The 27,470-nt window shown below is 48.7% G+C and overlaps 14 protein-coding genes across 14 annotated transcripts; 6 read left to right on the top strand and 8 right to left on the bottom strand.

The window, feature by feature from the left end:
• Positions 1-1,732: 1,732 nt before the first annotated feature.
• On the bottom strand, positions 1,733-2,531 carry RPL9B (60S ribosomal protein L9B; the record flags this gene model as incomplete). Its single annotated transcript, XM_064901158.1, has 3 exons — positions 1,733-1,961; positions 2,047-2,317; positions 2,438-2,531. The coding sequence occupies 3 exons, from the start codon at positions 2,529-2,531 to the stop codon at positions 1,733-1,735; spliced, it is 594 nt and encodes a 197-aa protein (XP_064752234.1).
• A 318-nt stretch (positions 2,532-2,849) lies between these two features.
• On the bottom strand, positions 2,850-4,001 carry LTR64_006830 (uncharacterized protein; the record flags this gene model as incomplete). Its single annotated transcript, XM_064901157.1, has 1 exon — positions 2,850-4,001. One exon carries the CDS (start codon positions 3,999-4,001, stop codon positions 2,850-2,852), a length of 1,152 nt encoding a protein of 383 aa, XP_064752233.1.
• A 210-nt stretch (positions 4,002-4,211) lies between these two features.
• Positions 4,212-6,284, top strand: cwf19 (Pre-mRNA-splicing factor cwf19; the record flags this gene model as incomplete). The annotated part of the gene is made up of 1 exon (XM_064901156.1): positions 4,212-6,284. The coding sequence occupies one exon, from the start codon at positions 4,212-4,214 to the stop codon at positions 6,282-6,284; it is 2,073 nt and encodes a 690-aa protein (XP_064752232.1).
• Positions 6,285-6,620: 336 nt separating this feature from the next.
• Positions 6,621-7,412, top strand: LTR64_006828 (uncharacterized protein; the record flags this gene model as incomplete). Its single annotated transcript, XM_064901155.1, has 1 exon — positions 6,621-7,412. One exon carries the CDS (start codon positions 6,621-6,623, stop codon positions 7,410-7,412), a length of 792 nt encoding a protein of 263 aa, XP_064752231.1.
• Positions 7,413-7,862: 450 nt separating this feature from the next.
• On the top strand, positions 7,863-8,363 carry LTR64_006827 (uncharacterized protein; the record flags this gene model as incomplete). The annotated part of the gene is made up of 2 exons (XM_064901154.1): positions 7,863-7,928; positions 7,980-8,363. 2 exons carry the CDS (start codon positions 7,863-7,865, stop codon positions 8,361-8,363), a joined length of 450 nt encoding a protein of 149 aa, XP_064752230.1.
• Positions 8,364-9,479: 1,116 nt separating this feature from the next.
• LTR64_006826 (uncharacterized protein) lies at positions 9,480-10,205 on the bottom strand (the record flags this gene model as incomplete). Its single annotated transcript, XM_064901153.1, has 1 exon — positions 9,480-10,205. The coding sequence occupies one exon, from the start codon at positions 10,203-10,205 to the stop codon at positions 9,480-9,482; it is 726 nt and encodes a 241-aa protein (XP_064752229.1).
• Positions 10,206-10,829: 624 nt separating this feature from the next.
• Positions 10,830-13,574, bottom strand: RNR1 (ribonucleotide-diphosphate reductase subunit rnr1; the record flags this gene model as incomplete). The annotated part of the gene is made up of 2 exons (XM_064901152.1): positions 10,830-13,349; positions 13,398-13,574. 2 exons carry the CDS (start codon positions 13,572-13,574, stop codon positions 10,830-10,832), a joined length of 2,697 nt encoding a protein of 898 aa, XP_064752228.1.
• Positions 13,575-14,714: 1,140 nt separating this feature from the next.
• Positions 14,715-16,175, top strand: ADE12 (Adenylosuccinate synthase; the record flags this gene model as incomplete). The annotated part of the gene is made up of 1 exon (XM_064901151.1): positions 14,715-16,175. The coding sequence occupies one exon, from the start codon at positions 14,715-14,717 to the stop codon at positions 16,173-16,175; it is 1,461 nt and encodes a 486-aa protein (XP_064752227.1).
• Positions 16,176-16,444: 269 nt separating this feature from the next.
• Positions 16,445-16,827, bottom strand: LTR64_006823 (uncharacterized protein; the record flags this gene model as incomplete). Its single annotated transcript, XM_064901150.1, has 2 exons — positions 16,445-16,683; positions 16,746-16,827. The coding sequence occupies 2 exons, from the start codon at positions 16,825-16,827 to the stop codon at positions 16,445-16,447; spliced, it is 321 nt and encodes a 106-aa protein (XP_064752226.1).
• A 767-nt stretch (positions 16,828-17,594) lies between these two features.
• On the top strand, positions 17,595-18,746 carry LTR64_006822 (uncharacterized protein; the record flags this gene model as incomplete). Its single annotated transcript, XM_064901149.1, has 2 exons — positions 17,595-17,694; positions 17,794-18,746. The coding sequence occupies 2 exons, from the start codon at positions 17,595-17,597 to the stop codon at positions 18,744-18,746; spliced, it is 1,053 nt and encodes a 350-aa protein (XP_064752225.1).
• Positions 18,747-18,870: 124 nt separating this feature from the next.
• LTR64_006821 (uncharacterized protein) lies at positions 18,871-19,648 on the bottom strand (the record flags this gene model as incomplete). Its single annotated transcript, XM_064901148.1, has 2 exons — positions 18,871-19,394; positions 19,456-19,648. The coding sequence occupies 2 exons, from the start codon at positions 19,646-19,648 to the stop codon at positions 18,871-18,873; spliced, it is 717 nt and encodes a 238-aa protein (XP_064752224.1).
• Positions 19,649-20,365: 717 nt separating this feature from the next.
• On the top strand, positions 20,366-21,397 carry LTR64_006820 (uncharacterized protein; the record flags this gene model as incomplete). The annotated part of the gene is made up of 3 exons (XM_064901147.1): positions 20,366-20,418; positions 20,469-20,597; positions 20,647-21,397. The coding sequence occupies 3 exons, from the start codon at positions 20,366-20,368 to the stop codon at positions 21,395-21,397; spliced, it is 933 nt and encodes a 310-aa protein (XP_064752223.1).
• Positions 21,398-21,700: 303 nt separating this feature from the next.
• On the bottom strand, positions 21,701-22,849 carry sgt2 (Small glutamine-rich tetratricopeptide repeat-containing protein 2; the record flags this gene model as incomplete). The annotated part of the gene is made up of 1 exon (XM_064901146.1): positions 21,701-22,849. One exon carries the CDS (start codon positions 22,847-22,849, stop codon positions 21,701-21,703), a length of 1,149 nt encoding a protein of 382 aa, XP_064752222.1.
• A 2,199-nt stretch (positions 22,850-25,048) lies between these two features.
• LTR64_006818 (uncharacterized protein) lies at positions 25,049-25,729 on the bottom strand (the record flags this gene model as incomplete). Its single annotated transcript, XM_064901145.1, has 1 exon — positions 25,049-25,729. The coding sequence occupies one exon, from the start codon at positions 25,727-25,729 to the stop codon at positions 25,049-25,051; it is 681 nt and encodes a 226-aa protein (XP_064752221.1).
• Positions 25,730-27,470: the final 1,741 nt, after the last annotated feature.

Genomic DNA, 27,470 nt, shown 5'->3' with positions numbered 1-27,470 from the left:
GGAGGCTAGTCAGCTGTGAAGCCTGTCTCTCCACATCCTACTCATGTTCGTGGTGCGCAACGTCGCAAGTGTGCGTTCCAAATAAACACTTTCGATATCCGTTCGCTTTACTAGCGCCTATCAAACATGAAGATATCTGTCCGCTTGGCTGGCGCGAACGATGGGAAATGCGAGCAAAACCGTTCTCATGTCGATGCTCAACAATGACGTTGATGAGTATTGTCGTCGCGGTGCTATCGACGCTTGTTGGAGTTTTGCTGATACATCTGGCTGTATTGTTGAGCAAGTTCACGTATAGAAAGTGGAAGGCTAGGAAAGAGGGTTGGTGGCGAGTCTCGCGATGGTGGACTTTGCGAGATGCTGTGCCTGCTTGGTTTAGTCGAAGTCAGAAGTCGCAGTCTCTGCCTGATGAAGAACAACGACCATTGCTAGCTCCTCCTTGAATTCTCTGTCAACACCGAAAGAGTACCGTAGAAACTTGATCACATGTAAAGCACCTTGGAACAACACTTGAAGTATAGCAATATTAGCAACGACTACAATGCAAGAATCAAGAAAATAACACAAATTCAATTCGTACTTCAAACATATTCATTGTTCTCTTCATATTCTAGAAGTGTAAGGTCAACAGGGTCAGCTGTCAGCGCCAAAGCTACGGCTGCAAGGCAGTAGCCAACGACCACAACTAGAATCAGCATCAGCATGTATTTGCTCGGCTATGGCTCCGGGCCAAATCTTTTCTCAAAGTGCTTCGTGCTATAGTCCAGCTATAACAAACGTAACGTCCTCTTTGTATCTTGTGGAAATGTTTGGAGTACTTTCTATAAGTGCTTGTGCTTTGTCTCTGTAGTCGTCTGTTAGAAGTCAAGCAGGATGAATGGGAAGTCTTCGATATATTGAATCAACAGCAGATGGTGGCTTTGTTCTTAAGACGACTTTGTTAGCGAAAGAATGCTGGAAGGCAGGTGAATAATGCAGTCTTTGTCAAACGGCAAGGTTGAACAATGCAGGCACGATGTTGCTCTGTCTAGACGACGATGACAATTGTAGACCATTATGCTCAGGCTTAAACTGCTGCTTGCATAGCAAGAAGACGCCACGATGAGAGTGCAGAGCATGGCGTATTGCTTATAGAGCTTCTGCGTTATGATGTGGCTCATCCGTCCAGCTTGCTGAATTCTCACCCATGCTTGTTTGACATACTCGTTGGATTAGCTCCGTGCATGAAGTGCTGATTGCATTTCTTGGTTCGTACCGGATGGGTCTCGAGGTAGACGTTCACGGGTGTAGTTCGTGGTCGGCAAACAACGTAAAATAATGCTGCGGATCGGCGTTCGAGAGAATGGCGGTTAGTGCTTCTGCTGCTCAGTCAGATCAAAGTCAGATGCAACGCAGCTTCAACGTTGAAAAGAAGGAGGTTTCGGCGAACGTGTAATCTTTGAAATTCTCGTCACTGTCCCACGTCTGGCTCCCTCAAGGTTGAGATGTCGATCAATGCTAGGCCATGGCATAATATTCTGAAACAGCCAGGCCACTGTTTATCAATCACAAGCCGTCCGTACGGCAAAGAGAAACCCTCGGCGTCGTTGTTTGACTCAACGTCCTGGACCTAGTCGATGCCTATCCATGGCCCTTCGTGGCATATTGTATTGCAGACACCTCAACACACCAGTATACACAGTACATCCCTGCGACTTGGATAGAAACTCATCTCTTCTAAAGACATGAAAGTCTATTCGTCAAGGATGTTGCCCCGCTCGCTCACGTATAGACCGTCCAAGAACTTTCGAATATCCTTGTTCCTCACTCGGCATATTTGCTGGATATCGGCCGCGGATTGTGATACCCCCTCCAGAGAGTTACCGGTCAACTCTATCTGATCCTTGACACCTTTCGATGGCTCGACGGTTACACCCTCTTGCATTTTGACATGTCGAACGAGCTTCTCGCCCAAGAAGTTTCTATCGCAATAAATTAGCCAGTGTCCCCTGTTTTGCTACTATGTCCTTCACAGGCGCTTATTTTTGCGTATTTGGATGGGCATACCTGATCTCGACCATCTGTACACCATCGTCGCCCTTCTCAATGTTGACGTTGATTGGAAAGTGAGCATAGACGTATCTCATCTTGTATTTGTAGCCTCTCGTTACACCGGTGATCAGGTTGTCGATGATTGACTTTACTGTGCGTAGGGTGGCAACGTTCTTTCGGGAGCCGTGGTGAATCTCAATCTTGATGAGTTGCTTGCCATCCTTGTCCTTCTTTTCGGGGAGAGAGAAAGTGACTGCGATATGCGAAAGATCTTTCGTGAGCTTGCCTGCATCGCCATAAAGTCAGCAAGCGAATTCTAGTCGTCCATATCCAACTCTTGTGCCCGTTTTGGTCCGATAAGTTCGTGCCTCAACGGGTCTTCAATAGTCTTTGGGGGTGTGCGCACCTCTTGGTCCTTCGACTGAGACAATTCGTGATCTGATATGAACCTTGACGTCCTGTGGTACAGCGACCGTCTCCTCGGAGAACAGATACTTCATTTTGTGCGGTCGTGGAGGGCGTCGTAAGTAGAAAGCTGCTCAAAGAGTATCGTCGTCGCAAAAGTTGTGCAGACTTCGATGTGGTTGGAGCATCATTGGGCCGACTGTGTGAATCTTGGCGAACCGCCTAAACTTGCCTTTCGCCTTGGCATGCTATGCCAAACCGTAGTGCATACCCTCGCGCCAAGGAGGTAATCATGCATGCACTACGTTTAAGGAGTCTATAATAGCCGCTCTGGTGCAAAAAGTCCCCAAAACCAAATACACGCTTTATTGGGTATCATAACGTTGACTATCATATCTCATAAATCCATTCCGTCACGACATTCTGGCCTGACTTGACTGCACAAACCTCGCAAAGCTCTTATCAGTCTCGTTCATCTGCAATCCTTGCTTCTTCAAAGTGTCAGCATACCTCTGCTGTAATGCCTCATCACTATCAGGTCGCACGTCCGGGTACTGATCTGGATCTCTCGCGTCTTCAGGGTCGATTTCATCCTCATCATCGTCCTCGTTACCATTTTCTGTTTTTGATTTACCTTCCATCCTCATTTCAGACATGACTCTCGCCAAGTCCTCTGATTTCTTGTCTTGTCGTTCCTTCATACGTTCTTGTTGGCGCCTCTCGAGTTCGGGCTTATAGTCTCTGGTAAACTCCTCTGCTTTGCGTTCGACAGCATCAAAAAACTCATCGATACCGTCACCGGTCATACTCGACACAGCCACCATCTCCAAGTGGGAATAAAACTCCTCAAGCATTAGACTCATGCTGTTCAATAGACTAGACATATATCCGCTGCCACCACCGTGACCCTCTCCACCAAAGACACCTTTCTCTTGTTCCTCTTGTAGTGCCTCCTGAAATTTCTCAAAGTCCGTCATCCAGTCTCGGGCAAAATCCGCATCTTGCACGTCTGTTTTGTTAAACACCAGAATCATAGGCAACTTCGTCTTGTATAGAATTGAGCAAGCATAGAGCATATTGGACATGAAAGTCGAGCAGGAATGTGTCCTTGGGGTGTCTATGATATATGCGATGACTGTAGGAAACGAGGACGCCAAGGATTCAAGTAGAATACTGCCTGATGCTGACCAGACGAAGACTTCAATTTGGCCTGGTGTGTCGACGAGAAAGTGCTCAGGTGGTACTGCCTTTGAAGACGGATCTGGGTTTGATCTTTTCTCAAGCAGACTAATGATTTGGTCAATCTTGGTTGCAAATAGATTCAGAGATGTTAGGATGCCACCATTTGGGCCGAGATTGTATTGCTTCATGACTTCTTTGTAGTTTATGCTATCGCGAATGTCTATGTTGGCTTCGAAAGGAACATTGAGGACAGCTGGGTCTAGATTCAGGACATAAGGCTTTTTCTTGTTGATGTGTAGGTAGTTATTGATTCGCTGCATAAATGCCGTCTTTCCTGAACCAGCCATGCCGACGCACACCACAGCTGTTGGATTGTGCGCCATCTTGACCACAGTATGCTTGTTTGCGGTGCTTTTGGAAGAGGTGTGGTCGAAATGTGGTAAAGAATAAAAGTTGTGCCCGTCGAGGAAATTATGGAAGTCGCGACACGAGACTCGTGCCTGCCAAATGGCGAAGAGTGACGCAATTTCTGGAGTTTCGAGGATGCGATTTATGCTAGCGACCGACACAACTTTCTATGCTACAACGCAACAATGCCGTGGGAGGATGGTCTAGATGAGTTTGAGAAGCAGTTGGCTACAGAGAAAGAGCAGCGAGAAGAGAAAGGTGCACGGAAACGCCATTCACACCGCGATAAAGACGAGCGACGACATCACCACCACCATCATCACCACAAGTCTCACCGAGACCGAGACCAAGATCGAGATGAACATAGGTCAAAGCGTAGAAGGCAGAGCAGCGATGATTATGAGAGAAGAGAAAAATATTCACATAGACAGAACGCAACAGTGACCAACAATGAGCCGCCCACGGACATTGACGATGCCCGACCAGATCTACGTGGTGTTAGGCGTGATGCCTGGATGGAGGGACCTGATTCTATCGATGTTGACTATGTGCAAAAGAAGCGAAAGGAACCTTCTCCACCACGACAGGGTTCGCTAAGTCAAGACTTCGAGATGAGGATACATAAGAACGAACTGAACCACCATCTCAGAGACCTGCAGAATGGCCAGGCTCTTGATGATATAGAGAATGAAGAAGCACAGCACCAGGTCGATTACACGTTTGGCGATGCTAGCTCAAACTGGCGCATGACTAAGCTCAAGGCAGTATACAGGCAGGCTGAAGTGCAAGATCGCAAGGTCGAAGATATAGCCATAGAACGGTATGGTAATCTACGTGAGTTTGATGACGCACGAGAAGAGGAGATTGAGCTCGAAAGACGGGATAGACTAGGTAAGGACTATGTTGGTAAGAGCAAGCCAAGTGGTGAGCTCTTCCAGGAGCGTAAGCTCAATTCGGGGGTCAGGCGCTCGAACCAACCACGAGCAGATGCAGGCAGTGACGACGAGTTCGACACCATCCTTAACAATGTTTCTGTACCAGCACCAGTTGCCCCTTTTCCGCCCAAGCTTGATCAAACTCACATCAACAAACTCAAAGCTCAGCTGATGAAGGCCGAGCTCCGGAAAGATCCAAATGTGGAAGAATTGCGCAAACAGTATGATGCGGCTGTCGCTAGCAGCTCATCTTCGGACCCGACTGTAGTTCAGCTGTCAGCAATGGACTCTCGCATGCTCTCATCTGCGCCTCGTAACGAGACCAAATCTGCTACAAAGCGTCGAGATCAGGAACGCGGAAACGTTGAAGAGAACGAGGACATGACCATCGAGGATATGGTAGCTGAAGAACGACGGACCAAAACACAGGCTGGAGGTGAAGCTCAACGCTTTGCGGAGCGCATCGCCAAAGACGCTAAGTTTGACAACGACCTAGAATATATGGACGAAAACGCTACGAAACTTGCAAAACGTGTGCACAAGTCAGATATGAATCTCCGCAATATGGCCATCAGTGATTACCAGAAACTGAATCGCATTCTCGAGACTTGTCCGTTGTGCCATCACGAAGACAACCCTTCTCAGCCTGAGCCTGTAGCTCCCGTAGTCAGCCTTGCGACACGTACCTATCTGACTCTGCCGACCAAACCAGAGCTAGCACCTTACAGTACCATGATAGTACCACTTCAACACCATACTAATTTACTCGAATGTGACGACGATGAGTGGGAAGAAATCAGGAACTTCATGAAAAGTCTGATTAGGTTCTATCACTCCAGAGACAGCGATGTGATCTTCTACGAGAATGCTGCCTTTCCAAATCGACGGCCCCATGCTGCCCTCGTCGCAGTACCGCTGCCTCAGAGTGTAGGTGAGACTTCACCAGCCTTCTTCAAGGAGGCCTTCCTGTCCACGGAATCAGAATGGTCACAACACAAGAAGATTATCGATACGTTGGCGAAAGCCAAGTCAGGACACGGCAGGGCTGCGTTCAGAAAGACTCTAGCCAAGGAGATGCCATATTTTCATGTCTGGTTCGAGATGGATGGCGGCCTTGGACACGTAGTGGAAGATCCAGACAAGTGGCCTCGCGGAGATCTATTTGCCAGGGAAGTGATTGGTGGTATGCTTGGATTGGAGACCGAGACCATCAAGAAGCAAGGTAGGTGGCATCGTGGCGCTGAACGCGACAGGGTTGAAAGCTTCAGGAAGAGATGGAGGCAATTCGACTGGACAAGAGTGCTTGTCGAAGGTCAGACTTGAGCAAAGTACTCATCGTTTGATCATACCCAGCAACTCGGACATAGTTGCAGCCACTTAGTGACCAACAGCACCTGTCTCAATGAGGCTCGCTTTGTCTTCAGACAAGCATCTTGTGCAGTTTTCTTTGTGTCACTAGGACGAAGCATATCTTCGTGTTGTTTACACATGCAGACAGTCGCATCGTACGTGTTCACAAACAAAGTTGGTTCTTTCACTATTCGAAGAAGCCTGTTACGCCTTCATCCCTGGAGTACGTATATATGATACTCAATAAAAGACCGGAACTGCATAATAGATAACCAAGTCTTTACCGAATCACGAAGCATGCACGATACAATGTCAGTACCCGATACAACAGCGGCCACAGAGATCGCCAGTATCCCACCAAAACACACGAAGTCTGTTCGCTTTGCAAAGAAGGTGCAAGTTAACATTGTGAGCTTTGAGGATGAGAGCTTGCAAGAAGCATATGAAGATACCATCCAAGATACCCTCCAAGATACCCCAGCATCAGCAGCGACCCGGGGACCTGCGCAAGAACAAAAGGACGCTCCACAAACGTCACCTTGGAGCTTGATAAATCTCACTGGCTTTACGATAGGACATCTGAATCCCATCCAAACAGTAAAACAAATGGAAAAACAGAAGAAGCTCGATGAAGAGTTCAAGCAGAGCTTACCTTGGATTCAAGAGACCCTCACCCAATTCACGATCGAGGTATTGAGCACTGAAGGGAAATCCGTCCGCCAAGGCTGCTCGTCCGAGTATGAAGCCATGTTCGACCACGGGATGCGGAGTATGTCGTTTCTTGTTAAGAATAGTCGGCAAGAGAAATGCTCTCTGCTTGGAATCATGTTGCATTATGCGAAGAGGATCATAGTGTTGGATGCATCTAACTTCAAGGAAGTAGAGATCCTGAACGATGAGCTGGACTTTGCTGAGATGCTGAGTGTGACGGGGCTCAAGATGAAGCCGCCGAACCATGGCAAAAGCATGAGTAAGCCGGATCTGGATCTGATGAAGAAGAGCTGGAAGAAGGCTGAAACTCAGTGGTGGTCAATGGAGGATTGGGAGGACCAGAAAGCGGCGAAGGCAGCATCTGTTTCGCAGAACGAAGAATCAATGTAAATATTTGTAATCAAAGTTCGTCTAGAAATGGGTTCTTGTTCTCATCAGTAGTGTTGCATGAATTATAATATAAATTTATACACGTAGAGTGGTTTTAGTCGTGCAAGACATTCAGGCCGTCACAGTACGTGATCGCCCTTGCGAGGCACAGATGTTGACGACAACCTTGACAGATGTCGACACAAACATACCAGCTCCGCAAAAGTCCGAGCACACAGAAATAGTAAGAATGGTGCAACTTCATGAGGAAAGAATACAGGGTGAAGGTTGATCAGCTTCCGGGCATCGTAAGCCGATCAAGCACCTAACCGCGTCGGATCGACCGCTAAAAGAAGGTTAACGGGCCTTAGGAGTCCAATAGCCGACGTAGCACCTGTATCATTGGTAACTGTATCATCCTCAGGTTTCAGCCTTTGGCATGATTCTATACATATCTTAAGCATTACAAACATGTCGTCGAAGTCGCAACCATCACAGAAGATCCCCAGACATGCTGGGGGTGCCTTCAATCCACGTGTGAGTTGACTTTCTAGCTGTGACGACTCCAGAAATGGCTGACCTGCTCAGAAAGCGACGGCACCTATTGCGGCTGCCGCCATGGCACTTATTCTGTATGCCTATTCCGTGACTTCTATCAGAGCAGCCAAACGAAATGCACAGCTACATCGCGAAGCAGACGGAGGACAAGTTGATATGAGGAAGGAAAGTCTGCGACGACATGGTGTGCTCGACAAAATTGAAGGCACAAGTGACTTCGAGCTCTTTCGCAATGCTCGCCGCGAGCACAAAGAAGAAACTGAGCATACTGGAGCGAACCAGGCTAACGCTCCACATCTTTTGGGACCACGAGAGGAATTGGGCACTACCCGAACAGATGTCGAGAGTGGGTTGGAAGAGCATAAGAGTCTCGGAAATGCTTTCAAGAAATTTCAGCAGAAGAAGTCGGAATGAAACAGGGGTGACCAGAAATATGCTTCTTTCCATCCAACGCGATTGTCCTTGGCCTAGAATCATCGAGGACCCGATATAGAGACATGGTCTTCAGAAGACCGAAGCACCCGAGACATTCCTCTTCAAGTCTCATACAATTTCGGTGGAAGCCTTGCTTGTGTGTACTGAGCCCATTACGGAGATGGAACTGCTTCGGGATTTGGCTGACTGCCAGTCATTTGGTCATTGACAAAGAAATATGTCTTGCTTCTGTTTAAATCAAGGCTTATTTGCCTAATGAGACTCTTCAGTCTAAAGAAGCTCGCTAGACACACATAAGAAATGGAGAAGAACCATAATCAACAACGGCATCCAAGCGAAAAGAAGACTACAAGAAGCATCTAGACGTCCATATAAGCACCGAGACAATACAAAAGATGTCCGACAAGCACAATGCCTTACAGAGAAGCTTCCACCTACGACAGTTCCACAGTCCACCGCAAAATCTGTACTATGGTCAAGGCCTTCGGCATGTTCGCAACATTGCATCACACAACAGAAGTCGGCCTGCTTCCAACGGATCAGCTGGCCTAAGGGAGGGAGATCTCATCGAATTACAGTTTGGCCGCTCTCGCGACTATCACTACCTTCCGCCAGCACGTCCGCCAATTGTGCAAGCCCACAGATCGGCCACTTAGCCGTGTTATTATGCTGTACAGACACGGGATTGCATTTTGGGGAGTTGCAAGGATGTGAGGACGGAGCGGCGGTGAATTGCTTGTGTACCAATGTCTCCAAAGAGGAGGAGTAGTGAAGTACGCGAAAGACGAAGATGGTTGACTTTACTCAATCCACAGCAGAACAGGATGTTTGAGGACAACGACTGGTTCGTTCCCATATGAGCTGACGATGCTTGCCTGACTGCGATTCGGTCGGCCTCAATCAAGACTTGGTCGTGAAAAGAACTTGAGGTTATATGCTTGTCTTCCCACGAGGACAAGGCATGGACTGCGCGTCGTGGCATTGCGAGCTAGGAGTGGAGGAGATATACTACGTTGACTCTCTTGCAACAACCATGTGTCCTTCAAGGTATTGAATAGATATATCTGTTGGACTTCCATCCTGAATCCCAGCTCATCACACATCCGCCCTGGTGACTAGTCGACGCGCAACCTGCAACCCAGGACTCGACTTCCTCAACGCCTCCACCATCTCATCAGCCGCCTCCTCCAGCACCCCATCCGTAATCGGCTCCAAAGCATCAAAAACAAACAGCGCCAGCGTCGTCTCATCCGTCAACGCCGTCCTCGGTCCCTGCCGCCAATTCCACCTCCGACAAGTAACCCCAGCATCATCACACCACACAACCTCGCCCTTATTTGGATGTTCCACGACCTTCTCTCCACCAGCCGTCGTCTCAAACTCCTCCTGCCCCGTCGCCCTCACACATCTCGGCCTCCCAACATACTTCCCCAAATCCTCACCACCAAGCGGAATCTGCCTCTTCACCGAAATCGCATTGTAAATGTCCGTAAGGCGATTTACCCTCGGCAGACCAGCTTCCACGCGCCTCGTGAGTGCCTCGAGACTATTGCGGTATTTTTGCGGTTTGGAGCCGAATGCTTTGTATGTGTCGCGCCATGCTGCTATGTGAGGGATCTCGGTGACGGGTTGTTTGGATAGTGTGTCCTTGGCGGAAGATTCTGCTTCTTTCAGTAGAGTTTCGCTGGTGATGTCGCTGGAGCCGGGGATGATATCGGTGACCACTAGCAAAAGTACGCGGTAATCAGGGCGGAGTTCGAAGACTTCGGGGGCGACGTGGGCGCCTTGGAGGTATTCTTGCCAGTGTTGAGAGTGGGTCATTGTTTCCTCGTGCTTAGTACTAAGATAAGATCTTGTTTCGGTCGACACCGTTGCAAATGGATTTGATTTAGTAGGTGAAGAATTGCGACTTAATGAGAGTAGATGTGAATTTGTTCCTCGCTATTGCAGCTGTCGTATTGATATGTTTTCGCGAGCGGAAAGTTTGGAGACTCAATACTTTCTTACGCCCTGTGTGTCTGTAGTTATCGAGCAGTGTCGCCACACGCCCTGTGCTCGACAATACTGTACTCGTAGCATCTACATGGAAAGGACGCTTCTGGAACGGTTTGGCTGCACCATAATCTGCGAGTGAAATTGATTCACCTTTTGACGCGGAGACTCAATCTGTAGAAAACATCATAGCTTGGATCAGCCGCAATGTAGAAGTCCAAGAATAAGGAGTGACTACTAAGGGAAAAGTGGCTTTGAATGGTACGAATAATACTGCGACGTTCAGACGTGCGTTTTGAACAGAATACTAGACAGATACTGACTGATGTATAATGTACATTTCAGTGACCATAAACCTCCAACTCCGACCCAATCAATATTCCCGCCAACCATTACACATAATACATGCTCAGAAATCATCAACATGCCGATGCTCAGTAACGACTTAACCGATCAACCTGAGCACATGACACAAGCCTCTCTGTTCTCGATCGAACACTGTAATACCTTCTGCGAGTAGATGTCTGCCTCCCTCTCTTCTGTTGTTCTGTCATCCTCCTCTTGCGTCTTCTTCTTATCAAGGCTTTCCTCCTCCATTGGGCCAGTAGGATCAGTGGGCAAGACTCTTGGTGATGGTTCGTTGCTACCCTCATCATCCGACAACTTGCTTCTGCCTAGCTTGGCAATCAACTGCTTCTCGGAGTCAACTGGGGGCGTGGCTGTGGGGGTCGGAATGCCGGTAGGAGTATTCATGTACTGTGATGAGCTGTTCTTCTGTTGATACATGGGTCGGGGTGCAGCAGTATACGAACCACCATAGCCGATAGAGCTCCGCTTCTTGGGAGCAGATCGAGCCGCGTTGGTGTCAACGACCTTGAGCTGTTCCTGATCGACAGTGAACTGAATGGGAGCAGAAGCAGCCATGGTTCTCAGATAGTACATGCCAGTCTTAAGGCCCAACTTCCAGCCAGCGAAATGCATAGAGGTAATCTTGCCCATGGTAGGCTCCTTAAGATGTATGTTAAGCGACTGAGACTGATCAATGAATGCACCTCGATCGGCAGCCATCTGGATGATTGTCCTCTGCGAGATCTCCCATACTGTCTTGTACAGCGCTTTGATCTCGGCTGGAATATTGGGAATGTTCTGAATTGAGCCACCATCAGCAATGATTCTGTTCTTCATATTATCTGACCAGAGACCGAGATCGACCAGGTCTTTGAGTAGCCAAGGGTTGACAACCTGGAACTCGCCAGCCAGCACACGCCTCGAATAGATGTTCGACGTGTATGGTTCGAAGCATTCATTGTTGCCAAGGATCTGTGATGTTGAAGCAGTTGGCATTGGTGCAACTAGCAAAGAATTTCGAACACCATACTTGGCGATCTTGTCCTTCAGAGAACCCCAATCCCAAAGATCAGATGGAGTCACGCCCCAGAGATCATATTGCAGCTGGCCTTGAGAGATTGGTGAGCCTTCGTATGTCTCGTATGGGCCCAACTGCTTTGCAAGATCACAAGAAGCAGTCAGTGCTGCGTGGTAGATTGTCTCGAAGATCTGGACGTTGAGTCGACGTGCTTCTGGCGATTCGAACGGCAGTCGAAGGGCCAGGAAAGCATCAGCAAGACCTTGTACACCAAGACCAATTGGTCGATGTCGGAAGTTACTCTTGCGAGCCTCCTGCACTGGGTAGTAGTTGATCTCAATGATCTTGTTCAGATTTCTCGTCATGACCTGTACAACCTCGTGAAGTCGTCCAAAGTCGTATGTACTTTCAGCCTGATCAACGAAAGATGGGAGCGAGACCGAAGCAAGATTGCAAACAGCGACCTCATCAGGTGCAGTGTATTCGATGATCTCGGTGCAGAGATTGGAGGATTTGATCGTGCCCAGGTTCTTCTGGTTGCTCTTCTTATTGCAGGCATCCTTGTAAAGCATGAAAGGATTACCAGTTTCGGTTTGTGCCTCCAAAATGGCGTACCACAGCTTTTGAGCCTTGAACGTCTGTCGGCCACGACCTTCTTTTTCGTACTTCTCGAAGAGGGCCTCGAACTCCTCACCGTAACAATCAGAGAGACCCGGAGCCTCGTTAGGGCAGAAGAGTGTCCAGTCCTGGTTCTTTTCAACACGCTTCATGAAGAGATCCGGTGTCCACAAAGCGTAGAACAAGTCACGCGCACGTACTTCCTCCTTTCCATGGTTCTTGCGAAGGTTTAGCCACTCGAAGATGTCAGCGTGCCAAGGTTCGATGTAGATAGCGAAAGCTCCAGGACGCTTGTTGCCACCCTGGTCGACGTATCGAGCAGTGTTGTCAAAGACTCGAAGCATGGGAACGAGACCATTGGATGTGCCGTTTGTGCCAGCAATATACGATCCTGTGGCTCTGATCTTGTGAACGTTCAAACCAATGCCACCAGCATTCTTTGAGATCATGGCGCAGATCTTCAAAGTGTCGTAAATGCCCTCAATAGAGTCGTCCTTCATGTCTATCAAGAAACACGAGGACATCTGTGCATGTGGCGTGCCTGCGTTAAAGAGAGTAGGGGATGCATGGGTGAAGGTCTTCTGAGACATAAGGTTGTAGGTCTCAATGGCACTTTCAATGTCGTTGCCATGGATACCGACAGCGACTCTCATCAACATGTGTTGTGGTCGTTCCCAGATCTTCTTGTTGTATTTGAGCAGATATGATTTCTCCAGCGTCTTGAAGCCAAAGTATTGGTAGTTGAAATCTCGATCATATACAATAGCAGAGTTGAGCTCATCCGCGTGTTTCATCACGCACTCGTAGGTCTCCTGTGATATCATAGGAGAGGGCTTTCCGTTTTTGGGGTTCACATAGTCGTACAGGTCCTTGATGACTGCACTGAATTGTTTCTTGGTCTGCTTGTGTAAATTCGAAACAGCAATACGTGCTGCAAGAACAGCATAATCTGGATGGATGACGGTCATATAAGCGGCTGTCTCAGCAGCCTAGTAGAGTCAGTATTAGGACTACAAGTTCGAGGGATCGTCACTTACCAAATTGTCGAGTTCGATAGTTGTCACACCCTGGTACACACCAGATATGACTTTCTGAGTAATGGCTGCGGCATCGACGTGTTCTGGATCCAGTCCGTAACATAACCGCGACACTCGCGCTGTGATCTTGTCGAATTGAACCCGCTCTTTGCGGCCATCTCGCTTGTAGACGAACATCCTGTTAACGGCTCAATTGAGCTGTGCAGAACACAGACTGTGCTCAGAAAGTACGAGTCAATTGAAGGGATGTCGCTAAGGGTGGCGGCTCAGGTAAAAGAGATAAGAATTAGGATATATCCACTTCAACGATCTCTGGAAAGTTGTGCTGAAAGAAGCAGTTAAGTTCGTGTCGAGTGTAGGAAGAGTGAGAGAGCAAGTCGAGTTGCTCGCGCTGCACGAACAATATGTGAACTGCAATGTTTGCGGGTCCAACGCGAAAACGCGCCTTCTACGCGTTAAGAGCCTAGCAGAGACACGCTAGACGTCACCAAATCTCGCCGATGAGAAATAGAAACGAAGAATTATTGCTGTATGTATCGATCATTCGTACAGTACTGGCAGCAACGTTGATTCGGAACAGCATGATCGCTATTCCTGTTGCCTGCCACTACCACTCCGTATATTGCCAGCCCATCGCTTTTCATCTGAAAGCTTGAATACTGGTCACGGAGTAGCGCTCAGCATGTCCTTGTCATCCAAGATCTCTCTGATCGTAAAGTGAGTTGCCTGATAAGAAGGCAGCAGGGTGCTCTGGTTACTTTCGAGACACACCCCCGATGCGTTTGAAACTTAAAGCCTCGCCAAATGTTCAGCTTTACTATTACCAATTCCACAACTCATAGTGGTTGAGGTGCCGCACGACATCTTGTGTTTATTCTCTTGCAGTCAAGTTGTAAAGGTCTCAGCACACCCTCAACAGATTGAACTGTCTAAATTGTGGCCTTGGTCGTATCTGAGGTGAAAGAATATGCGGTATAGATAAGGCAGACAAGGCAGCAACTGTTCTCCCCTCAACCGATGTTGCTTTGCACGTCATCTGCGGCTGCCGCACGCCGGCAGACTCCCGATGCCGCATGCTACAAAAATGTCAAGAGCCCCACCAATGTTTGTACCTGCTTCTTTCTTTTCTCGTTACTGATTCCGGTTGATCGCATCAAGGTCAGTCCGATCGTGCCTAACCCATGCTGCTTTCTAGACGTACTGGAATCAAATTCAAACTTCCTGAAATTCGCACGCCCTCAATATCTGGTCGCACAAAACAAGAGCTGAACAAGACATCTGCAACTCCCAAGAACTTTGCTCATAAGGGCACATAAAATGCCTGTCAAGATAGTTCTTGGCTCCCAATGGGGAGACGAAGGTAAAGGGAAATTGGTCGACATTCTGTGTGCCAGTGCCTCCATGTGCTGCCGCGCAGCTGGTGGAAATAATGCAGGTCACACAATTGTGGTCAACGGGATCACCTATGACTTTCACATCCTCCCCAGCGGCCTGATCAATCCCTCTTGCAAACTCAACCTCATTGGTGCAGGTTGCGTTGTCCATTTACCTTCATTCTTCAAGGAGCTTGGCGCGCTGGAGCAGAAGGGCTTGCAAGAAGTCAGGCAGAGAGTCAAGATCAGTGATCGTGCACAGGTGTGTTTTGATCTGCATTGTGCTGTTGATGGGATCAGCGAAGAGATCCTACGGAGCAAAGATGCCAAGAGCATGATTGGTACCACAAAAAAGGGAATTGGCCCATGCTACAGTGACAAGGTCGGCAGAAGAGGTGTTACAATGGCTATGCTGATAAGTGAGAACGGACAATGGGAGAAGAGGTTGAGAACGTTACATCAGACCTACACAGGCACCTACGGTTCAGATGCTTTGAGCCACTACGATTTGGAAGCAGAGATAGCAAGAACGAAAGACTTCAGACAGGAGCTGATCAAAGGGGACTACATCATTGATGCCACTCCACTGCTTTCGAAAACGATTGGTAATAATGGTAGAGCCATCACGACAAGCTCACAATTTCAACAGTCTCCAGACCAGGCAGCCAAAACTTTGGAGAGCAACGGCGACACTCCAGCCGCTGGAAGTGAACTCTTCTCAAATGTGCTTATCGAAGGCGCGAACGCACTTCTGCTCGACATCGATCACGGAACTTACCCTTACGTGACAAGCAGCAATACTGGGCTAGGCGGTGTATTCACAGGTCTGGCTGGTCTTTCGCCTTTGTCACTCAACCATCCTGATAGCAGCATCATTGGAGTAGTGAAAGCATACACGACCAGGGTCGGTAGCGGGCCTTTCCCAACCGAGCTCGGTACGGAAGTTGCTAACGTGTCAACCGAGGACGCACATTCTGGTGACCAATTGCAATCGATTGGTCGAGAATTTGGCGTTACTACAGGCCGGAAGAGACGATGCGGTTGGCTTGATCTGGTTCTCGTCAAATATTCGTGCCAGGTGAACTGCTATACTCACCTCAATTTCACAAAACTCGATGTGTTAGATACATTCCCTGAAATTCGCGTGGCGATGAGCTACAAAGATCGTCGGACTGGTCAAACAATATCTGGCTTTCCTGCCGACATAGATCTGATTGCGAATGAGAATCTGGACATTGTTTACAAGACTTTTGAAGGCTGGCAAACGGAGACAACAGGTACGAGGGAGTGGGATCAACTGCCCGACAAAGCCAAGGCGTATATTGAGTTCGTAGAACAGGAGGTTGGGGTGCCGATCAAGTGGATTGGCACAGGACCTCGAAGGGAGGATATGGTCGTGAGGTGAAAGCGTGACACACGTTTCTTCAGCACATCGAGCGGGAACTTAGGTCAAGCAAAGTAATTGGCCTCCTCAAGAGGTGGATGAAAAGACGTGAGCTTTTCAACCGGGCAGTCCATGTACAAAATGCCTGTTAGCATGCATGAATAGCAAAGTCTTAAAACTTGATATGGTCCAATGCGACAAAAGTTGTATTTCAGGTAGCCGGTGAGATTACCCTACCACAATTTCACTGTCTTGCATGCCTGTAATAACTCGCTCCGCACACTTCGTTACTACAATGCCGCAACAGCTCCAACCAAAGCAACAGCCGCAGCAGCCATAGGTCCCATGCCATCACGATAACGAACATTAGCGCCAGCAGTAGATTGCGTCGAACCAGCCGAGCCAGTCGTCGAGGAAGAGGAAGAGGAAGAGGATGCGGACTGAGTAGTACCTGAGGTGAACGTACCAGAAACTGTGCTGATGGACGTAGCAGATGCGCTAGAAGACGTTGCGCTCGCAGTGTAGGCAGCTGGAAAGAAAATCATGGTTACTTCCACTCCAGCTAACCAGAGGGACTGATTATTGACTTACCGACAACAGTTCCAGCAGCGGAGCATGTGGCAATAAATTGTTTCTGAGCCTCTTCCTCGATACTACCGCAGTTGTTGGCCATGTGCGCTTGAACAGTTAGAGCTCCATCGCCGCAGACTGCGCTCATATCACCAGGCTGATTCTGCGTATTGACGGCATGGAGGAGGCACCCAGGTGGAATGGCGGTTGTCAGTTGCGCAATAAAGGTGAGGATAAGGCTGAGAAGGAGGGCACGCATTCTGATTTAGGTTCCTGTCAAATGTCGGATCTGGTATATAGAGTTAAAGTGCTTGCAGGTAAAGGCTAGTTCGAATCTGGCGGATCTTATCAGATTTTGAATGAGTATGAAGAAAGTGGGAAATCTGGAGAAGGAGTGGCTAGGGTCAGTGACTGGAAGCTAGAAGCGCTCAAACGACAAGACCGCAAGCGAGAGTCATCAGGCTGGTTGCGCGACAAGTCATGGTCAATAGAGACGTGTATCACCCTTCGGTTGTGAATCAGCTCTTTAGGCCTCCAGGCAGAAACGACTGCGGTCTCAGCCGCAAGCTAGTCCGATCGGGCAAGTGAGGGGCCACCGGTATGAGACGAGGAGCACATTCCAAGCTCATCCACCTTTTCTAAAGATCCATCCAGTGTATGCACAATGACACATTCCCACAGGAGATAAGACGCCGATCTGGCTATCGCGTTACCTTAATTCGTAACGAGGCGCCAAGTAGATCTTCAGAGATAAGATTATGGTCTGAACTGGACCACTATGGCACGAACCTCTACATCTAGGTCAAGAGCTCACTGAAAGAACGCTTCGTAAAGCTTAGACAGAAAGAAGAACACAGCCTAAATTTCCAAATGGCGGAACCGGCAGAAACGACGAAGTTGGCTGTGGAAGGGGTACAGGTAGACTCGCCAATGGAAGCACAGGTGCAGAAACTGGCTGAGAAAGTGTGGAGTGAGTTCAGCTATCCTCCAAGCATTAAGTACCAGTACAAATCTGTTGCGATTCGACGATATTGTGACGCGTGAACACTAATAGATCGAAACACTCCAGATAAGTACCAAGCACTAGATGAATCACAGCGGTATCTCCTAGCAATTGCTGGTATACCCGGCTCAGGCAAGACGACTTTCGCAGCAAGTCTCGCTTATCACCTGAACCAACGATATCAAGATGAATATCACAAGAAGTACCCAAATGCACCTCTTCAACCTGTCAGCCGAAACCGAGCACTTTCCAATGGCTCCAATCATGGACGTACCATTGCAGACACGAGCTCACCACAGATAGCACGTGTCCTGCCCATGGATGGCTTTCATTTTACTCGAGCTCAACTATCCGCGATGCCAAATTCAGAAGAAGCCCACTACCGCCGAGGAGCTGCCTTTACCTTTGATGGTGAGGCCTACCTGAAGCTGGTAGAGAAATTGCGGAAACCAATTGAGCCCACGACCAGGACCGTATGGGCCCCATCTTTCGATCATGCAACCAAAGACCCCGTGAACGATGATATTGCCATACCCCCTTCTGCAAGGATCGTGATTGTGGAAGGACTATACACAGCACTATCATACCCACCTCCATTGACCGAGAGCTCTGAGCCAGGGACCAAAGCTGCTGTCCCTTCATCTTGGTCGGAAGCTTGTGTACTAATGGACGAGATATGGTTGATCCAAGTACCAATACCTGTTGCGACAGAGCGAGTCGCGAAGAGAAACTTCAAAGCAGGTCTATCGCCCTCTCTCGAAGCTGCGGTCGAACGAACCTTGAACAACGATATGAAGAATGCTCGAGAGATTCTGGACAATTTACCACCAGATGACAAGCTAACAGAACGCATTGAAAGTGTTGCTGACGAAGCTTGGATGACTGAAGAACAGAAGGTGACGCTCGAGAACGAGCAACAGCAAAGGGACGAAGAAGGCCACGAATCTACCTTGCAGCGAATAAGGTTGAATAGGATGGGAAGTATTGCTGAAATGGCCGAGGCTGGTGTAGGTATGTGAGGTCCTAGAAGGGCAGTTACCCAAAAGCTCGGTGGGACCACATCACCGGCGCCGTGATCTTCATCTCGATTAGGAAAAATTCTGATGTCTCGATGCTGGCGTGTCAAGACAGAATGTGCATCGCTCAACCGTCAGAATCAGAATCGTAGCTTACGAGGCCTAGCGCTGACTTCGTAGGTTCTTTCTTCATCGCAGCCCCTGAATCTGTGACCGTCGACGTTGTCGTGGGATGACTTGGTTGTTGCGTTTGCAAGGAGGTGACTGGTTCGTTCGAATCCGATACCTGCTTGACACTTGTGTCTGCGTCTTCATGGACTTTAGGCGAAGATACCTTTTGACTCTTCGGACGTTCAGTCTGTTCGTCTGCATCTAGTCTTCGTCTTTTCTTTGTGGCTTTCCAAACACTCTTTCCATCGTTCGAAGTATGATGCTGGGCTTGACCCTCTACAATATCTGGACCTAGCTGTTCAGCTGCGGCTTGTTCCTTGCGAAAGGCGCGGAGCTGCTCGGCAGTATCGTTCCTGACACTCGCAAGCTCGACCCTTTCCTTGTGCTTGATGCCTTCGAGAAATTCGACCTCGCTCTCATCTAGTGGTCGAAACTGATTGCGAAGCTTGGTGGCTTCCTCAAACGCTTCTTGCTTCGCAGCTGTAAGTAGATATGGTCAGAAGTGACCAATTGAAGAAACATCGTTATCCACAGTGCATACCCTTCTGATCCTGTAGATGCTCATAGAGACTTTTTCCCCCTTCCTGTATGCCAAGGACTGGACCTTCATCCTTGGGCTTTTTGCGCTCCTCCACTTGTTTGCGCGCTGCTTGCCATGCTTCGTCACTTGCAGAGGAGAGCCCTTCTGGAGCTTTGATCTCAGCGCCACCCGAAGATACGAATTTCGAAGTCATGTTTCCAGGATATGTTTGCCAGCTAATCAGGACCGTCGGGCCCGTGCTTTGCTAGGAAAAGGCCGCCGGGCTTGGCACCGGTTCAACAACGGCTGTCCGGTGGGGGGCATTAGACCACTGGCAGGCGCAACCCCAAAAGCAACCAGGACCCAGCTGGCGAATAATAGTTTCACTTCCTCGCCTGTAACTTGAACCTCTTTTACATGCCAGCGCAGCCAGCAGGCGATCGTCCTTACACCGAGATGAACATTTCGTGCATGAAGCACAAGGCTAAACTTGACACCTGGCCACCCCGACTTGAATTTATCCCACCGGAATATCCTAGATTAGGCTCTTTCAGGCTAATTGCGAATGAAGACTGTTCGATGCAGGGAAGATCTTGAAACCTTCCAGCAACTTTTCCAGGCGCTCATTCGTCCCTCAACTTTGCCATGCCACAGAAACGTCTGTGGAGTCGTCGCGTGGTCAATCATAGACGCGACTGACGTGCCCCTCGTGCTCTGATATTACGTCGAAGAAAGTCGAAAGTCCCCACCAGACGGGCGTTTGTGCACCGAGATATTCAAGTTGTCTAAATTTCCTGACCAGTTCTTTTGCATATCTATTACTGCTGTTTCCTCAAGAATCACTTCAAGATCATTACTGAAATCTTCTCATATCCAAACCTGCATATCACCATTCACAAGAAACAATCTGTTTACTGCACAGGTCAGAACCATGGCTCAAAAAGGACAACAGCTGAAGACCTTCAAAGAGGGCAAGGGGACCAAGTAGGTGTTCCGGGCTCTAAGTAGAGGCTGTCATACTGACTCGATGGTAGGACGGTCTTCACCCTCAACACTGGCGACAAAATGCCAGGTGTAGGTCTAGGAACGTGGCAATCGAAGCCAAATGAGGTCAGAGAAGCAGTCAAGCACGCTCTGCAGTCTGGCTACAGACACATTGACACGTACGTTCACCTCGAATTGTAGCACCGGCAACAGGCTAATCGCAGACAGTGCCCTCGCTTACGGCAACGAGAGTGAAGTCGGCGACGGCATAATCGACTCCGGTGTACCCAGAAACGAGATCTGGCTTACAACCAAACTCGACAACCCATGGCACAAGCGCGTCCCAGAAGGCATTGCATCTTCTCTAAAAGACCTAAAGACAGATTACGTCGACCTATACCTCATGCACTGGCCCAGCTCAACAGACCCAGACGACCTCAAGAAGTCATACACAGACTGGAACTTCATCGATACATGGCGCGAGATGCAGAAGCTTGTCGGCACCGGCAAAGTACGCAACATCGGTGTATCAAACTTCGACCAAGAAAACCTCGAGAAACTCCTCGCTGCCGACTCAACCACCATCGTCCCAGCCGTCAACCAAATCGAGCTTCACCCCAACCATCCGTCGCCCAAACTCCTCAAGTACAACCAGTCCCAGGGCATCCATAGCACCGCCTATTCCTGCCTCGGCTCGACCGACAGCCCTCTCTACAAGGACAAGACCCTACTCGAGTTGGCCGAGAAGAAGGGCAAAACGCCACAGCAGTGCATGCTCATGTGGGGTTTGCAGAGAGAGACGAGTGTCATTCCAAAATCAGTCTCGCCGAAGAGAATCGATGCCAACTTCGAGCTTGATGGTTGGGAGTTGACGGACGAAGAGATGCAGACGCTGAGCAGCCTGAAAGATCGATTTAAGGTCTGTGGTGATGGTTGGCTGCCGGCTGGTGTCAAGGTCTTCTTTGGCAATGACGAGTAGATAATTGACCATAGTATGGAAAACTTTACACACAGAGACTTTTCTGTCAAAGTGTTTTTCGTAACAGACACGTTACCTTCTGTCCACAACATTCTACAACCAGACCTCGTGGCAAGCGTGCGTATTAATATGGTACAAAGTCAACCTTATAGTATGTTGGATGAGTGTAAAGATAACCTAAAGAGTAGCAGTAAGTGTTATAACGTTCTGCTCGCTCATATACAATCACTATCACACATAAACGTCTTTCTTTCTAATTTTGCGCGCTAAACTTCTGGCTTCAACCTGACCTATTTGATATCCTTACTGGCCCTGACCTCGTCCTCGCCCAGCACCACCCATACCACCCATGAACTGATTCGCAAGATTGGCAATAGCAGGATCACTCATCATCTGCTGAATCTGACTCATGTCAGGCATACCACCTCCACCACCCGCGCCAGTCCCTTGCTGCCTCTGATTCATCATATTTCTCAACATGGGGTTGTTCATGATGCCTGAAAGGGCTTCGGGGTTCTGCATCAGGTTGTTCGCCATCTGTCTCATCATCGGATTTTGCATGATCGAGCTTAAGTCTGGCATGCCGCCGCCGGCGCCGCCGGCGCCTCCTCCTGCACCACCACCACCACCAAACATACCAGCCAAGCTCGCTAAGTCCGGCATGCCACTTGCACCAGCGCCGGCACCTGCTCCCTCTCTAGTTGAACCGGCGGCATCGTCGACTGGATCGGCTTCTAGGTTGTCTTCTTCCTCTTCCATCTTTTCTAATTCACGTCTAGCTGACTCGAGACCTTTCTTCATTGCGTCGCTGCCACCGTTGCCTTCATACTCGATGCCCTTCTCGTATGCTTCGACGCTACCACGAGCGTCGCCCATGGCGAATCTTGCCAGACCTAATCTTGACCAAGCTTTTGTGTATTTGGGATCGGATGCGACAGCTATTTCGGCGTCCTTTACGGCAGAGGCATGGTCGCCTGACGCACTGTAGGCTGCGGCTCGGTTCGATAGGTAGATTGGATTGGTAGGCGCCATCCTAACTGCTTCTGTATATTTATCGATCGCAGTCTTGTAGTCTTTCTGCTGCATAGCTGCATTACCGGCCGACTTCAACTTCTCCGCTTCGGGACTTGGTTTCGACGATTGTGCACTGCTAGGCTGCGACGGTGTGCTCGAGGAGGCTGAACCAGTAGACGATTGTGCTGCAGCAGGAGTTCCTTTACCAGACATCGTCTCGTAAACACTGAAGATCTTGAGCAGAGACTGTGAGCCTACTGCGGCTTTGACTGCCGCTTGGTCATTCTGATCGACTTTGAAGGCATCTGCTATGCATGAAATGGCAACTTCTATGTTCTCATTGTCGTCTGCTGAGAGTGTGCCGTCTTTACTTGATTGTGAGAGGTAGTCGATTATGCTCAGGGCTAGCCGCTTTTTCGTGTCGTTGAGTCCAGACATTGTGTCGCCTAGTGTTGGATACCCGAATCTAGAGGATGTGTAGAGAGAAGAATCTAGATATGTTGCTCAAGGCTCTACACTTTGTCTACGCGTCTGGAGAACCACGTGGAGGGACATCGAAGCAGTGGTGGATTGTAGGCGTGTATAGCGTCATGGCGGGGCGTTGAGCCTGCCAAGCGGAATAAGAAACAGGTATCAAAGGACACATACATCACAATTGAACGATTTGGTTTATTGAGGACGTCGGTCTACTGCCGTGTCTATAGGCGTCCGCTTTCTTGATGGACGAAGACGTTGCTTGAGCTCGTGGAACGTACAAAGCTGACTTGGCGTCAAAAGGAAAGTTATATTTCCGCACCATGTAACGCGTTGTTTGATGATCACTGCCCTGAAGGCGTGAGGCACTCTTTGTTACCTCAATACCAGGTGGACCTTCGAAGTATACATCGAGTCCAGCTTTTAAATACGACCATCACTGTCGTTGACCACAACGTCTTAATCGCGCTAGACCAGCGTCTGATGAACCCCAATGTGTTTCCGCTTAGCCTCAAGGATGCGCAACTTTGAAGGTGTGTGATATTGTCTGGGGCTCCGAGTCCGAGCGAAGGCCCCCTGAGACCATTTTGGAAAGCAACAATCGAAAAAGAATCGCATGCTCACGAGTCAAGAACAATGATAAGGCTCCCTCAGCATTCTTCGTCGAGTGAGCATTCTGGAAGGCAGCTCAGATTGTTGCTCCATCCTGTTACGACCTCGAGTCGTACACCATGACATCCGGTATATGTATTGATTGACTCTTCCTCTTGAACTTCGAAATCACCAATAACCTCTTCGAGTCTTGGTTCGACCAAATCCACGACACCAAGCCCTACTGGCTTTCCATTATTCATACTCATTATCATCTATAATTAACCAAAAGCCGAGGATATCTTTTCAAAACGCCGCGCTAGAAATATTCGCATCTGGAGTGCTGTTCTTCAAGCTCAAAGAAATTCGTGTTCGTCGTTGCGATTCTCAATCACGTCCTGACTGCATCTCGCCGTTGCAGAGATATTGAGTTCTGCCTTGCTCCTTGTCCACCTTGGTTGCTTTTCGAGCCTCGTCTTTGACTGCTCGGAGGGTCTATCGATCGACTGTCGTTGGCTTTCATATACATTCCCCAGGACGAAAATCCTTTTTCGTCGGCCGGCTTGATGTATTTATCCCAGGCGTTAAAGTCTCGGCGGGTCGACATATCTGGATTTTTATTTTGTTTCTTTGGTCAAGTTTTGGGTTATTGAGTTGTGCTGATCAGGTAGAATTTCAATTCTAGGCGGTCCGCTCTATGGTTGAAATGTGATTGCAGATCTGTGAATAGGAATGTATGATCCCAAAGTGGATACGAAACTCGAGGCTAAAATTGAGGTGTGCACCTCAAATGTGACACCACGACAGAGATTTTTTATGTCATCAAGAGGCAAAGAAGTAGAGTCATCGCAACACTTATCTCGTTTGAACCGTAAATGAGACTTGAAGGTAAAGAATTGAGCGGTCACAAGGTTGCTCAATGCGGCAGGACAACGCGCCCTATGAGGCTAGTAATACGCGGCTTCCATACGACTTTCTGGAAGACTTCCCGGTTGCACACCAGAGGCTCCACGGTTTCATCGGTTTCTTGGTGTGTAGATAAAGCTTCGTTCACTTCGTAAGCTGAGTATGACTCGTTGTTTGAGGTGAAGTAGGTTCGTGTGCATTAAGCCCAAGAGTTTCAACTTCGACAATTCTTCAAAGGCACTGCTTCCTCATTGTCTATACAAAGCTAGGCCCTTGACCTTTCATAGAAGCGAAAAATCACCAGGTCGAAAATGACAGCGCGGAAAATATTTTCCGCTATCCTGGCTCAGCTAGCGCTTCAATCTCTGCTTTGAGTTTCGAACCCGCTATGCGGCTTGAGGCATTTTGTGACCGACTCCTGCTGACGGACGATGTTCAAATTGAGGTTGAAGAGCAGTCCAAGAAACTGTTGGTAATCTCAGAACCAAATCGTCAGCGAATGTGCTTTCTACTCGGGCCACTGCATCGTGCGAACATGCAATACTAGAGTGATTACAACAGTAACCGAGATTGGCGATTATGCATTTGTAACACGGTCGTTTTGATCTGGGTTTCAGCGTCTGAGACGGCAGTCACGCCTCGTTGCACGTGTGGAGGGCAAATGGCTTATGGTCGGTATGCTTGCGGCTCTGCATGCCGTTCCGGTACTGAGCCATGCAGAACAGGCTCAGTATGCCTTCGCGGCGAGTTTGCGCTCGTGGCATGCACTTGAGAGAGGAGCTGATCCGTTCCAGCTTCAATATCCGCCCTACGCTGGCTTGGGCGTTGTCTAATCCTCATTCTGAGTTTTTCTCTTTCAAACTTAAGGTTGTCCAATAGTTGACGCCGTTCGTGATCATCCCTGAGAACTTCCACGAACGCATCATCTTCTGACCAGCCCGCATCTGGATCATAATGCGCGCGTTCGATCTTCTTGATTTGGGACCCGAGCTCCTTTTCTTCTTCGTTCAATTTGCGCAAACGTTGACATTCCTCTTCCCACCAGAACAGGAGATTCACTAGATCACGTTGTCTGGGCTGACTAAGGAGTGAGACTTGGTGCGGAAATTTCTTGCCCTCAATTTTGTATGTCCGAACGATTCCATTCTCATCCAGTATCCCAGCCCGACCAAGCTTGTGAAACACCTTGGTCGAGGTACCTTCATGCTCACATATACCTCCAACAAACAGTGAGTGCTCGTCGAGGCCGTAAGGTGCGCCTGGATGAGAAGCTGCAAGCTGGTGTGCGTACAGCATGTCCTGACCTAGTTCTGGACACCAATCCATACGAGTCGAGAATGCTGCCATGGTCGGAACTGCAGCATTGACGAAATTGGAGAAAGAAAAGCCGATAGAGCCATCGCGTTTGCGAAACATGCTGACAAGCACCTCACGACCCTTTTGACGACTAGGAAACCATGGAAATGTCTCGAGTGTGGTATATGCGCGATGCGACAGAACTCGAATGTTGTACTGTGTAAATGATGTTGATGTCCAGCCTAGCTAATTCAGCTTTTTTCGAAGGTATGAAATCGTGCCACCTGCTTTGGTCAGATCGTGATTGCTTGCTTGCTCGAGCGTCGCGAATCCTCAGTTTCGAACCAAAGCAAACTTCGTCGTGGTAATGCGATGGCGATACGTGATGATCAACACGATGATGGGGTTGAGCATTGCTAGTGATCATATCACGGTGCTTGAAAGGAACTAGCATGAGGTAAAACCTCGGAAGCTTTCTTGTCTTTATGCTGATTGGTGGTAATGCAGCGCTAAAGAAGAGAAGCCCACGTGCTTATAAGACTTCAATCGTGAACCGAAGCATGCTGAGCATCGTCGTTCAGACAAGATGCTCGCTCAAAGACCTGCGCTACTAACACCTTGACGTAATCTGAGATTCTCGTCTGTGTGCTGGACTGTCAGCGTCCACGAGGCATAGCGAGCTGAGTCTCTGGTAACATCAAGGTCATCGACCCCGTTCGAACTGCGCATCAAGCAATAGGCGCGTCTTTTTCGAGGATTGGTATTGATGTGGTCAGCTCTTGTGACACAGGAGTGAGAGTCAGATGCTGGTGGTGAAAAGGCTGAACCGTCTGTATACGACCTACCTGATATCACAGTTGACGAGTGGCGAAGGCTTGCATACAAGCTTGGTGGTGTAGACTATGTAAAGGTTGAGACGCACAAGCAGTGTTCAGTCAGCTGCCATGGGATGGGCGGCAGGAGTATGACCAGAGACAAGAATAAGAACAGTAAGTTGAGCTTTCGTGTTTGAGATGGTCAGATAGCAAAAGTCAGAGGTAGAGTATGAGACAATGAATGGAGCACGGTCAGGTTTGGGAGCTGCTCATAGAGGGCTTCCTGCTTATCACTTATCAGTACGTGCATCTATTGTGTATTCTCAGAGGAGAGGTCTCTATGAATGTCGAAACTCCTTTTGTTGCTCCTTTTGGAAGGCACTCATGGAGGTCGAATTGATAGTGGTCTTCCAGCCTCCCGCGAGACGAGATCCCTGCATGACTCAGACTGAAGTCAACATCTTGAACGTGAGACTGAGTACGTTGATGTAGAGTAGAACGGATGGTAGTGATCTTTCGGGACGATTGAAATTCGATCTCGAGGACACTTGCGTAGATACTGACGACTATGAAGATACTGAAGATTGTTCAACATGATGCATGTCAATGTTGTAAGCTCCTCCTCCTCCTGCTGGTAGTGAGGATACTGAGATAAACTCGTTGTGGGAATTGGCAGGGGCGAAGCGAAGCAGGACTGGGTTACACTGCTATAGCAATAGATAGCTCAAAGGAACATAGCTTGCACCAATCCAACAGTTCGCAATCACTGTGATAAGGCAGGTCACACTTGAAGTTGTACTACTGATAGACGCCAGTCAGAGGAACCGATAAACTTTTTCAAGCCTGAGGCAGGACACCTCGGCAGGAAGCTTTTTCGAGGCATTCTCGGAGGAAAATGACATAACTTTTCGTGGTATACGAGAAGTACCATGTGTTATCAAGCTCAAAAGCATTTGCGTGTCTGACCGCCTGCTTGT

The sequence above is a fragment of the Lithohypha guttulata genome, assembly GCF_036872675.1.
Source record: "Lithohypha guttulata strain CCFEE 5908 chromosome Unknown scaffold_5, whole genome shotgun sequence".
Taxonomy (NCBI): Eukaryota; Fungi; Ascomycota; class Eurotiomycetes; order Chaetothyriales; family Trichomeriaceae; genus Lithohypha; species Lithohypha guttulata.
Note: the sequence above shows the minus strand (reverse complement) of the source record. Positions and strands in the feature narration are given on the sequence as shown.